Source organism: Bufo gargarizans, chromosome 2, assembly GCF_014858855.1.
Source record: "Bufo gargarizans isolate SCDJY-AF-19 chromosome 2, ASM1485885v1, whole genome shotgun sequence".
NCBI lineage: Eukaryota > Metazoa > Chordata > Amphibia > Anura > Bufonidae > Bufo > Bufo gargarizans.
In genome coordinates this window covers 556480476-556493741 of record NC_058081.1, presented here as the reverse complement: position 1 = coordinate 556493741, position 13266 = coordinate 556480476, and the positions used below count along the sequence as shown (strand labels likewise).

Here is a 13266-nt window from a genome sequence, read left to right as displayed (position 1 = left end):
ACATGTCATGGTACATTGGCTCCTAAAACCATGCCATTTGCTTGCTTTGATGAAGCATACTATAGCATTTGATCATTTAGGTCATGGCACACTACCATATCTATAACCAGATTGCTTTTTCTTATTGTAGGAAAAGTCGCAGCAGAAACTCAAGATTTCCGCCGTGCATTTTTCATATGTCGGCTCCACCCACAGCTATAGCCCCATTCAATGTGGCTGATGTGCTTGAACACTCGCCATGGTTTCCAGTAGTGTCTGCTGGAATGGACATGTCTTTTTTTTGGCATGGTCCAGCAAAGTTCACAGAAATAATCCATGGCTGCATGAAGCGGCAGTGTAACCCCCATTGAAAACCATGGGAGGCAGTTTCCATGTTTTTGGCGCTGTGTGAATGAGGCTTTAGTATGAGGCTGCTCATTACTCAGGGCAGCTACTATCATGAACCTCTGATTGAAGACCACTCCTCATTCAGGAGGATGGGAGCTGAATTTTTAATGATACAAGAGAGTCACAGGTGCAATGTACTACTATCACCATCGTTGTCATTAGCTGCAGGTCTCCAGTTTCTCTGTTACATTCTGTGCTTACATCAAAGAGGTGTGTTCTGTCTCCATGACAACAGGGAAACACAACATTCCACAGGCTCTATACAGGAGCTCTGCCGGCTGCACATCAGCTAGTGCTACATTGTACAATAATGGGGGTAGAGAGGAGGCAGGACTGGCATCTCACAAGTACTGGCGTTGGCCATGATTACAAGCCTCCAGTGTCATTCCCACCTGCAAATATCAAGGTAACGTGAGTACGTCCTAGATAAGAAGCCGGGGTTATGTAAGGGTTGATGGAAGTATCTTATGTGTTTGACCATGAGATTTATGTGCTGTGGTTGTAATTTACCTGCTGAGCAGACCATAGATGTGGCAACATTGTTAGCAATGTGAATGTGTTGTGACCAGTTTTGAAACCGCAGGGCCTTTATCAGACAAGCTTCCGATTTTGCAGAGAGCACCAAAGTGATAATATTGTAGATCCAAAACTGGGACCTATTGTCCCCATGTAAAATTATTTCCATTGCTCCCAATTTTATTGCAGTGGAGGATGGATCAGGGGATAGTTTTACATAAGGACAGCTTCACAGTCAGGCCTTGTTCACACTTGACCCCCGGACGAAGGCACACCGAAAACGCGCGTCAGGGTAGTGCCATCCTGGTTGTCTTTGCACACTACCTGCCTTAGGTGAGTCTCTCTTCTGGCTTTGCTGGTTCCAGGTCACTTTTTTTTTACCCGATTCATATTTAAAGGGGTTCTGCAGTTTGGATAGATCATCAGCTTCTGATTGGCGGGGGTCCGACACCCGGGACCCCCCCGCCAATCAGCTGTTTGAGAAGGCAGCCGCTCTAGCAGCGCCTCTGCCTTCTTACTGTTTACTGCAGGCCCAGTGACGTCACGACTAGTATCAACTGGCCTGGGTGCGGCTAAGCTCTGTTCACTTGAATGAAGCTTAGCCCCGGCCAGGCCAGTTGATACTAATTGTGACATCACTGGGCCGGCGGTAAACAGTGAGAAGGCCGCGGCGCTGCTGGAGTGCCACTGCCTTCTCAAACAGCTGATCGGCGGGGGTACCGGGTGTCGGACCCCCGCCAATCAGATGCTGATGATCTATCTAGAGGATAGATCATCAGTTTAAACAAACTGCAGAACCCCTTTAATACTTACCCCAGCATTTGTATATCCATCTGCCAGTATCCTTGAGGCATTGTGGTTATTATTGCAGAGGCTCTTTATTTATTACCGTTTATATGTGCTGCAATTATACTTTATCGAGATACGTCTATTACTCTTTTTAGTAATAGTGCGTGCAGCACCAGGATGGCGTTCTTTCTGTCACTTTCCTTCCCCTTTTTAATGGCATATATATTTTTGAATCGTGTTATAATAAAAATGTATATACTTTTATACATTTTTCTTTAGTTGCTGGATATACTCGGGAGCTTGTACCGAGTCATTTGATTAACTGGCCCTTTACTTTGTCACAAATTTTTGTGTGGGTACCTACCTTGTTCTGTAATAGGGTCACTTCTGGTCTATTTCTCTATTTCTTGTTCACACTTCAGTGTTTGGTCAGTGATTTCCATCAGTGATTTGTGAGCCAAAACCAGGTGCGGGTCAAAACCACAGAACAGGTGCAGATCTTTCCCTTATCTCTGAGGCTTCACTATGGGTTTGGCTCACAAATCATTGACCAAACACTGAAGTGTGAACCAGGCCTCAGTGTTTGATCAGTCATTTCCATCAGTGATTGGGAGCCAAAACCAGAGGTGGAAATTACACAGAGAAGAGGTATAAGGCCCCTTTCACACGGGCGTCATGTTTTTTGCCCGGATAAGAGGCGGGTGCGTTGCGGGAAAATGCGCGATTTTTCAGCGCGAGTGCAAAACATTGTCATGCGTTTTGCACTCGCGTGAGAAAAATCACGCATGTTTGGTACCCAGACCCAAACTTCTTCACAGAAGTTCGGGCTTGGGATTGATGTTCTGAAGATTGTATTATTTTCCCTTATAACATGGTTATAAGGGAAAATAATAGCATTCTGACTACAGAATGCTTAGTATAATAGTGCTGGAAGGGTTAAAATAATAAAAAAGTTAACTCACCTTCTCCTCTTGTTAGCGTAGATCCCGGTCTGTTCTTTAGCTGTGGACTGAATGACCTGAGGTGATGTCAGATCACATGCTCCAATCACATGGTCCATCACCATGGTGATGGAGCATGTGATCTGACGTCATCAAAGGTCCTTCAGCCACAGCTAAAGAACAGACCGGCCTCTACGCGAACAAGAGGAGAAGGTGAGTTAACTTTTTTATTATTTTTAACCCTTCCAGCACTATTATCCTAAGCATTCTGTAGTCAGAATGCTATTATTTTCCCTTATAACCATGTTATAAGGGAAAATAATACAGTGAATAGACTGTCACCTAGAACCCATGCGTGAAAATCGCACCGCATCCGCACTTGCTTGCGGATGCATGCGATTTTCACGCATCCCCATTCATTTCTATAGGGCCTGCGTTACGTGAAAAACGCACAAAGAGGAGCATGCTGCGATTTTCACGCAATGCATAAGTGATGCGTGAAAATCACCGCTCGTGTGCACAGCCCCATAGAAATGAATGGGTCAGGATTCAGTGCGGGTGCAATGCGTTCAACTCACGCATCGCACCCGCACGGAAAACTCGCCCGTGTGAAAGGGGCCTAAGGGAAAGATTTGCACTAGGAATCAGTGAATTGATTAGTTCATCCAAACAAATTTACATTTTAAGAAGTATCCCGTCCCAGCTCAGGACGCACTCTCTGCCAGCAGGTTAATATGGCCACACATTTAGCGCAGTCTCATGCACGCACCATTGCTGTGAGTATCGGCTCATGCGTTAAGATATTTAAACGAATCGGCATCAACGAATATGCATGCACTGCTAAAAGAATTTTAGTGGTGTGTCCACAATCGCTGATTCGTTTCACTAGACCTGTCATTTGGACATGTGCTGATACCGGCAGTTAAGGCGCATGCACAATATTATTGCTGCGTCAAATGTGCGGCCATGTTAGTCTGCCAGCACATTAGTTAAAGGAGTTCTCCGGGCTATTAATATGATGACCTATTCTCATGATAGGTCATCAATATCAGATTGGCGGGGGTCTGACACCCGTCACCCTCACTGATCAGCTGTGTGAAGGGAAGGAGCACACAGTGCGCACGTGCCGTGTCCCATATCTCTTCCTGCTCGCTGCTGCTATGTCTATGGGGAGCAGGAAAAGAGAAGGGTCCTTCACACAGCTGAGGGCCACCAGTACAGGCAGAGTTTGACAGTAACCATACATTGTCTTTTTCTATATATTATTATTAGGGATGAGCGAATCGACTTCGAATGAAACATCAAAAGTCAATTTGCATAAGACTTTTTTCTAAGGGTCCATTCACACGTCCGTAGTGTATTGTGCATCCGCAATACACCCGGCCCAGCACCCCCATGGAACTGCCTATTCTTGTCTGCAATTGGAGACAAGAATAGGACATGTTCAATTTTTTTTCCGGGGGCACGCTCCGGAAATGCGGATGTGAATGAGAGAATGAATGGGTAAGCACCTGTTCCACAAGTTGCGGAATGGATGCGGACCCGTTCTACGGACGTGTGAATGGACCTTAATACTGTAAGGAGCAGGAGCTAGAACGAAGTATTAGAACAAAGTTTTATGCGAATCGACTTTGGATGTTTCATCCGAGGTCGATTCGCTCATCCCTAATTATGATGGCTGAAATTTCTTTTGCATCTCTTTCCAGTCTACCATCTCAGAGCCTCTTCCAGCAACACTGAGGGAACTAAGTGAAGCCACAGCATATGATGAACTAATAAATACATTTGAGACAACCACTGGAAGCACTCATAACCGGAAATACTGCGCGGGTGTCCTACCACAGCCCAGTCACCCTCTTCCTCCACCTCATTGGAAGGTTCATTATAATAAGGATTTATGGGATAAAGTGAGAAGGGTTAGTCATTTAACCATGTGCTACGTTTGTATCCAAAGAGGTATCCAAAAATAGTGCCACACCCATGCACAGGTTGTATGTAGTATTACAGGTTAATCACATTCCTTTTAATGGAGCTGAGCAACAATATTGGACACAACCCTTAGACACCTGTGGAGAGAGATACTTGAAAACAATTGGAGCTGAGTTGTACTTAAAGGGCTTGTGCAGTAAAGTAATATTCATTACTTATTAATATTACTCATAATGCATGGGACGAGCAAGTATAATTACATTGGACTGCCACTACACACGAGACGGTGTGCAGGTAAACTTTGAAGAGGATGCAGCCTTCACTGCCGGATCCCCGCTGGATCCCATTATAGTCAAAGGGGTCCAGCGATGAATGGCAGTATCTGGCTAAAATGCATCCAGTGAACTCTGGTAGGCTGTTCTCTGCCAGAACAGCCTGCCAGATCAGTTAAACAGTGGTGTGAACCTACCCTTAAAGATGAGGAAGGTCATAAATATAATATACAGTCAGGTCCATAAATATTGGGACATCGACACAATTGTAACATTTTTGGCTCTATACACCACCACAATTCATTTGAAATGAAACAAACAAGATGTGCTTTAACTGCAGCCTGTCAGCTTTAATTTGAGGGTATTTACATCCAAATCAGGTGAACAGTGTAGGAATTACAACAGTTTGCATATGTGCCTCCCACTTGTTAAGGGACCAAAAGTAATGGGACAATTGGCTTCTCAGCTGTTCCATGGCCAGGTGTGTGTTATTCCCTCATTATCTGTTGAGGAAGGGTTGAGACGTATGCATATATATCCATGCATGCCTGCAAACACGTGCGGGCATGTATGGTATATATGTGCATACATTAACCACAGCATCATGGGACGATGTGCGCAGATGTGCCCAGCATCTGCGCACGTCTGCCCATGGTGGCCCCTGTGGGAAATATGTGCCTCCTTTAGACCGTGCCCCTTATAATATATATATGGCTGTGGCCCCTTATAACATATATATATCCCCTTGTATATGTGTATATATATTATCAGGAGGACATATATGTGTATCTGCCATGGCTCTCCCCCAGGTGTGTGTGTATATATATATATATATATATATATATGGGCCTATAACTGCCCATGTATGCCCCCAGGTTTCTAATGAGTATATATATGTATATAGATGCGCCCCAAGTATCTATATACATATATATATATATATATATATATATATACTTAAATTTCCCCAGCGTTCAGCGAGTTTCTGCAGGGGGTGGATATGTCTCCAGGTGGCTGGTGACTTGAAAGGATCAATTGATTTGAGGTTTATCAGCCTATTTACTATGCGGCCCCACCTTGTGTTTGTGACATGGCTGGGCGTGTGGTGCTGTGAGCCTCAGGGGGCCAGCCAGTTGTCTGCTGCAATCTGAGTGCATGCATTCCGTTACACGCACAAGATGATGTCATTTCCCTACACCTTGGATGGGAGAAAGGGGGGGGGGGGGGTGAGAGTGACTTATATATCAGTCCAGGACAAAGGAACAGGTCTCTTGCAACCAGACTAGAACCAGAGACACATGAGGACTGCTGCCTGAAGGAAGAGAGGCCCATTTGGCCCTGGAGATGGCTGAGTATACGCTGGCATGGCATTGTACCTCCCTTGCAGTGCCAACCATATTCACCCCCCTTATTTCCCTACCACTATCCTAACCCTTTGTATCCCAGACCCCATGCTGCCCCTTGTTACCCCTGATTAACCCTACTGTTTAACCCCTTCCCTGCCAGGACCCTGGTGGCCCTGATTCTGTGCCCCTGATGTCCCTAATCCATTAACCCCTGGTGGTAACCCCTGCTTAAACCCTGCCACCCCCCCCCCCCCCTCACTGTACACTTGCAGGCTATTTATCCCCTGCATTGCTGTACAGTTCTGATATCACCACCGCATTGTTAATCCTTTGTGTTTGTGGTCGGCTTACACCCCTGTAAGACCACTGTTAACCCTCGGTGTACCCCGTAGGGACAGTGCAGACGGGTGGGTTATTGTTAATATTACTTGTATGTGTGTATTGTATAGTTAGTTTGTGGGTGGAATTTGGGAACGTGTAGTGTAGTTGAGTACTGTATATTTAGTGTTGTGTTGTCAGCATTGCGTGCTTAGTGTATTAGGTTTTAATAAATACCGTTATATTTGTACCCTTTGTGTAGCGTGTACTTGTTAGCGGTAGCGAGTTAGTAAGGCGCATGCAGCTAGTATAGTGATTAGTGTAAAGCATAGCGAAGATATTGTGTTATTATTATATAAAGGCATAAATAGGCGGAGTCTTCACTAGACGATTCCTCCTATTTAGGAATATTAATTATTGATATTCGCATAATATTGGTGATTAATATTCCCCCTTTACATTATCCCAATTACAATGAGCAGATAAAAAGGTCCAGAGTTCATTTCAAGTGTGCTATTTGCACTTGGAATCTGTTGCTGTCAACTCTCAAGATGAGATCCAAAGAGCTGTCACTATCAGTGAAGCAAACCATCATTAGGCTGAAAAAACAAAACAAACCCATCAGAGAGATAGCAAAAACATTAGGCGTGGCCAAAACAACTGTTTGGAACATTCTTAAAAAGAAGGAACACACCGGTGAGCTCAGCAACACCAAAAGACCCGGAAGCCCACGGAAAACAACTGTGGTGGATGACCGAAGAATTCTTCCCCTGGTGAAGAAAACGCTCTTCACAAAAGTTGGCTAGATCAAGAACACTCTCCAGTAGGTAGGTGTTAGTGTGTCAAAGTCAACAATCAAGAGAAGACTTCACCAGAGTGAATACAGAGGGTTCACCACAAGATGTAAACCAGTGGTGAGTCTCAAAAACAGGAAGGCTAGATTAGAGTTTGTCAAACGACATCTAAAAAAGGAACAACATCCTATGGACAGATGAGACCAAGATCAACTTGTACCAGAGTGATGGGAAGAGAAGAGTATGGAGAAGGAAAGGAGCTGCTCATGATCCTAAGCATACCACCTCATCAGTGAAGCATGGTGGTGGTAGTGTCATGGCGTGGGCATGTATGGCTGCCAATGGAACTGGTATTGTATTTATTGATGATGTGACTGCTGACAAAAGCAGCAGGATGAATTCTGAAGTGTTTCAGGTAATATTATCTGCTCATATTCAGTCAAATGCTTCAGAACTCATTGGACGGCGCTTCACAGTGCAGATGGACAATGACCCAAAGGATACTGAAAAAGCAACCAAAGAGTTTTTTAAGGGAAAGAAGTGGGATGTTATGCAATAGCCAAGTCAATCACCTGACCTGAATCCGATTGAGCATGCATTTCACTTGCTGAAGACAAAACTGAAGGGATTATGCCCCAAGAACAAGCAGGAACTGAAGACAGTTGCAGTAGAGGCCTGGCAGAGCATCCCCAGGGATGAAACCCAGCGTCTGTTGATGTCTATGCGTTCCAGACTTCAGGCTGTAATTGACTGCAAAGGATTTGCAACCAAGTATTGAAAAGTGAAAGTTTGATTTATGATTATTATGTCCCACTACTTTTGGTCCCTTAACAAGTGGGAGGCACATATGCAAACTGTTGTAATTCCTACACCGTTCACCTGATTTGGATGTAAATACGCTAAAATTAAAGCTGACAGTCTGCAATTAAAGCACATCATGTTCATTTAATTTCAAATCCATTGTGGTGGTGTATAGAGCCAAAAATGTTACAATTGTGTCGATGTCCCAATATTTATGGACCTGACTGTATTCTACACTAGTTCTACAAAAAGCAACTAGAGCAGCTTGGATAGATGAGGTTTGAGGAAGTCTATGATTTTTTTTGCTGGAAGAAAGCATATATGTGTCTGAAATAGGCTAAAAGGTCAATCTAGACATGTGGGCACCAAGGTTTGGTTTCTGTGGACCATGGTTTAGGAGGCTTTTTGGGTTGAGCTCTGTAGTGTATGACTGTAAAGGGCTTGCTCTATACTCTTGTTCCTCCAATATATCATATTGATATCAAAGATATTACATTTACAATATCCTTTACAGTTGAAACTAAGAGCATGGAGGACTCCACTAGATCCAGGAAACCAGAGCAGTGAGATGAAAGCAGAATTCAAGGGACGTCCAGCTCAGCCCACCACCACCAACTTCCATGCAGGTCTGCAACCCTTCTCCTTGGAAAATCACATAAATAGAGGGCCATCCCAGGTTAGTATTACTACTGTATATACAACATTCTTCATGTACAGTATATATTGTATATAGTGAGTTGTACTGTAGATAGATGTGAAAGTACAGGTTTCCGTTAAAGGGGTTGTCCACACCTTTACAAGCGAATGCCCTATCCTCAATTAGCAGCAGTCCAACAACTCACACCCGTGCTGATCAGCTGGAACTACACAGCTCTGTCTGCGCCGCACAAGTCAACGGCCATGGGTCCCTTAAAGCAAATGTTTTTCGTGACGCCAATGACGCAACAAGGGCAAAGGGCCCCTTTTAGTTATATGGTAGTTGGTACCCAGGTGTAGGAATGCCAGAGTGGTGTAGGGTGGCCTAAATGTCCCTTAATGTTGGTACACGTGTCACGGTGCTCCTACCTGGATACGCTGGAACCCAGGCGTTGTCGTCCGAATCAGAAAAAGGGGTAGTAGTAGTAGGGAATGAAGAAATAAATAGAGTCCAGACCTTGTGATGAAGTTGATAACAGCTTTACTTTTACAGGTTTTGTCTTGGTTTCCAGCAGGCTTTGGCATTAACTGTGGCAGGCAAACTCCTCTCTGCTACATCTGTTCCTCTCTGGCTCTGCTGTGCTAACAGGCTGGCTATAGAACTCAGCTTCTTTTGTATGCTGTACTTCACTTTGTAATCTGGTCTGTCTCTAGCTTTGTCCAGGGAAAAGTTTACTCCTGGTTTCTGAGGCTTCAGGCTTCTGCCTCCATGTCCAGCTGACCTTAAGGTGCCCCAGCTGTTTCAGACAGGGCTCGTCCAACAGGGAGGGACATCCTCCTGCTGCCTTCCCCTAGCATGGAGTACTCTAGATCTTCCCCTAGACGGAGGTAAGCTGAACTGACTCTAACTACACTCCTCCCTCTCTGCGACACGCCCACCATACCACAGGAGGAGAGGGGGGATAGAATGGAAAAGAAAGCTCCATTCTCTGTGAGATAGCTCTGCCGTGTATGCTGCCACCTGCTGGTGAACCAGGCATATTGCACGTAAACACAAACAATTGCAAAACAGGAAATGCACATTATGCAGGACCTGGAAATTAATACATGGGATGACACGCGGTTAACCATATGAGATAGTAGCAAGGTGCAGAAGTGGTAATGCACCTCTGGGGCGTTACATGTCCTCTGTAGGAGTGCAAGGTGTTAGATTCCCATCAATCAGACAGTGATGCCTATCCTGAGGATGGACTCATCACTTGTAATGGAGTGGACAACCCCCTGAAAATCTCAAGCTCATCAGTAAGTAAAATCGTAATGAAATTCTAAGGGCTAAAAAGCCACACCGTCTAATCACTACTGTACATTATGTACAAGAATGATCAGTTCTAAAAATTGAGAAGATTAATACCAATAATAAATTGACACTGATCTCCATCTGTCTATTGAGTATGAAACCCTCCCTGAGCTGCCTCCACTACATTTTCTTCAGCTCCTATTTGTATCTAGTATCTGAATATACTGTATTTCTAAAAACTATTTCTGATGTCGATGTGTCTCCTTTTAGGCTATAGTAGCAACTACAGAAAACAGGACGCTAGCCGGAGAACCTTTCTACATAAGAGACAAGGGGGTCTTGAGCTTGAATGATATATATGCGTCCACTACAGCTCGGGATTTCCGAGCGTTTACAGCGTAAGTAAAACAAGCATAATTGGTACTAAAAACCAGGGTTTTCTTATCTACACTTCTATTTTACTACACATGATACCTATATCCTATGGTACCTGTCCTTTAACAAAAGTCTGACAGGTACATATTAACTTAAAGGGACTGTTCACTATGACTTCTCTTTGTTGAGCAAGTTATGGTAAACCCCCTCGCATCATGAGGGTGGGGACAAGCTTTGGTGCAATGTGAATGATTTGCCCAATCTGTTCCAATTGTATACATGTACAACCTATTTCAAAAAGTGATCACTCCAGCAGGGGCAGCCAGGAACTTAAAGTGGCCCTGGAAAAAAATAAAAATAAAAGTGGCCCCATGTTGTAGGCGGATCCAAACTGACAGAAGGAGCAACACAAATAGGCAGGAATAACAGAAGCAGGCGGATATCAGCACAAAATACCGCTGTAGCAGAACCGAATATCACAGTGCAGCACAAAATACTGCCACCCTCGCCATAGTACTCAACTGTATGACCGTCCTGAGTTCAGTGCATAAGTACCTGATACTACCAACATTAATAAATGCTGAGATCATCAGGTCATTATTTACCTAGCCAGGGGCAGTGAGGAGGGTTCAGGCGGCCCCCTGGTCATCGGCTCATGGGAAATTTCCCTGTAAGGTCTCTGGCCGGTCCGGACCTGGGCTCTAGTTCCATTCATACTGAGACAATCATCAAACTTTCCAGCCGATCGAAAACACTTGATCGGTTACCAGAGATGCACATAGCCATTAGTCATTGGTCTCCCACTGTGTTATTGGCAGTGCCAACATGGCAGGAGGCTCAGGACAGGTATTATAGAGACATCTCACTATCTATGACCATTTTTCCTAGGAGAAGTCAAATTGTGCTGTAGGCAGACTGGGTGTTCATTCACTAACACATTCTTATTTCACTCTTTTATGGTAAATGTGTCAGAATCTAATGTATACATAATGGGAGAGATTTATCAAAACCGGTGTACAGTTCTTCTTTATAGTAGTATTTATATTGGTTTCTTACTTCCAACCCAGGAAAGAACTTGAAGGATATCCAAAAAAAGATATTTTGACGTATTGGCAGGCTGAGGATTACCCTAAGGCCTGGGGACATGGCTTGAAAGAAAACCCCCTACCAAAGGAGAGTCAACCAACACTCCGACGACCACCTCCAATGCGGGACACCCTTCAGTTCCCCACTGCCACTAAATTGCCAAGGATACCACCACGTGCAAAATCTGTTCCACACAGAGGCTTTAAAACCTTAGTACAGGAGAGTTACCAATGGCCACTGGATGCCAAGAGGTCCCAAGATGTTTACTTCCCTCTGGAATGCCCCTGGACCAAACCAAGACAGGGACCATTGCCAGAGATCATGTCTGTTCCTAAAATGTATGAAACAGAATATGAGACCTACGGGAGCGAGAGACCAGTTACACTGTGACACCAGCTGGGAGACAAGAAATGATCTGCCATCACGAGTAAAATAATAATTTAACAGTTTGTAGTTTTACAGGAGAAGAATTGTAACCCAACAAATAAAGTGTAACTTACAAAGAACTATCTTGTTTGTACAGTATTTTATGCAAAACACGATTGCTTTCCCTCTCCACTCATGACATGTCTGATGATTGTTAATAAATCTGCAACTTGGTGTCACCAGTGGGGGCGTGTGTCCCTGCACTGTCCAATCACCGCTGCCAATGTGAGACTGTAGAGGGACCCCCTCCCACAACTGGTAGGATTCAATTATGAACTTCTAGCAGCAATAACTAAGGAACAGAACAACATAGAATAAGAAACTATGCTCCAGAATCATTATTACATGGAGAATACAGTTATTTACTAAACCAGCCACGTCAGGAGAGGCGACTGGTCCTCTTTAAGGAAGATTCCCCCGGTGGAAAGTCAATTAAAAAGTGCCCCGATCCTGGAAGTCCTAGTAATCAGCTGTTAAAAGGGAAGCGTCTGGCATATGAAAATGTAATATTATACACCACCCACTGACGTAAATAAGTGAGAGCTTTTCTATGCAGTGTAATTCTGCTCTGACAAATATTAACTCCTTCCTGGTGTTCCACCGTAAAATTACGTTGGCCGGTTTTAAACAGCAGGCATCTGGGACTAATGTATGCGATCAAAAATAAAGTTGATTGCATATATTTAAACCCTCAGATGCTATGGTCAAATGTGATCATGGTATCTGGGAGGTCAAAAACTGAGTGCGCGCTTCCCTAGCGAGGATTGGGGGGCCAGAGTGTGTGTACGGCGGCCTCTGTAATACATTAGTTCCTATGGAGCCCCTGCCTCTGGTATTGTTGTAATCGTACTGACCCGGAAAATTAAACTAGCAGGTAATTTTTTCCACCTTTGAACGCTGTAAAAAAAACTATAAAACTATGGCAAAATTGTGTAGATTTTTTTATAATTACACCCCATTAGAATTTTTTTACTGCTTCCGACTAAATTGTATGAAACCATAAATTGGTGCTATTGAAAAGTACAACTTGTCCAGAAAAAAAACATGCTCTATGTGAATGGAAAAAAATAAAAAAGTTAGGGCTCTGGGAAGACTGGGAGTAAAAAACAAAAATGAAAAAGAAAAATCGCCTGGTCCTAAAAGCGTTAAAGGCTTCCAAGCTGGGGACCCTCACTTAGTTTCAGACAGTAAGACATATACCCAGAACATAAACACAGTTTAAAAAGGGGTTTCAAGGATTATAAGAGTTAACAGATAATCTCATGTACATCTCCCCTGACTCTACTGTCCTGTGACTCAGGTTAACATCCTGTATGTGGCATTTCCTGTTGCTATATCCTATCAAACCCAAGA

The 13266-nt window shown here is 43.9% G+C and overlaps 1 protein-coding gene across 3 annotated transcripts; it reads left to right on the top strand.

Annotated features, from left to right (window-relative positions):
* Positions 1–663: 663 nt before the first annotated feature.
* Positions 664–11987, top strand: LOC122926684. 3 transcript variants are annotated; one of them, XM_044278146.1, is made up of 5 exons: positions 664–793; positions 4340–4510; positions 8608–8769; positions 10297–10424; positions 11469–11987. In XM_044278146.1, exons 1-5 carry the CDS (start codon positions 698–700, stop codon positions 11875–11877), a joined length of 966 nt encoding a protein of 321 aa, XP_044134081.1. In that variant the 5' UTR covers positions 664–697; the 3' UTR covers positions 11878–11987. The 3 variants fall into 3 exon arrangements, with proteins under 3 accessions (XP_044134081.1, XP_044134080.1, XP_044134079.1); XM_044278145.1 differs by having other exon boundaries at positions 4340–4540; XM_044278144.1 differs by having other exon boundaries at positions 4340–4549.
* The last annotated feature ends 1279 nt before the right edge of the window (positions 11988–13266 follow it).

Coding starts and splice junctions, on each gene's coding strand:
- LOC122926684 (XM_044278144.1), top strand. CDS start 698: ATGGGGGTAGAGAGGAGGCAGGACTGGCATCTCACAAGTACTGGCGTT. Junction 8,770..10,296: donor TAAATAGAGGGCCATCCCAG/GTTAGTATTACT, acceptor GTCTCCTTTTAG/GCTATAGTAGCAACTACAGA. Junction 10,425..11,468: donor GATTTCCGAGCGTTTACAGC/GTAAGTAAAACA, acceptor CTTCCAACCCAG/GAAAGAACTTGAAGGATATC.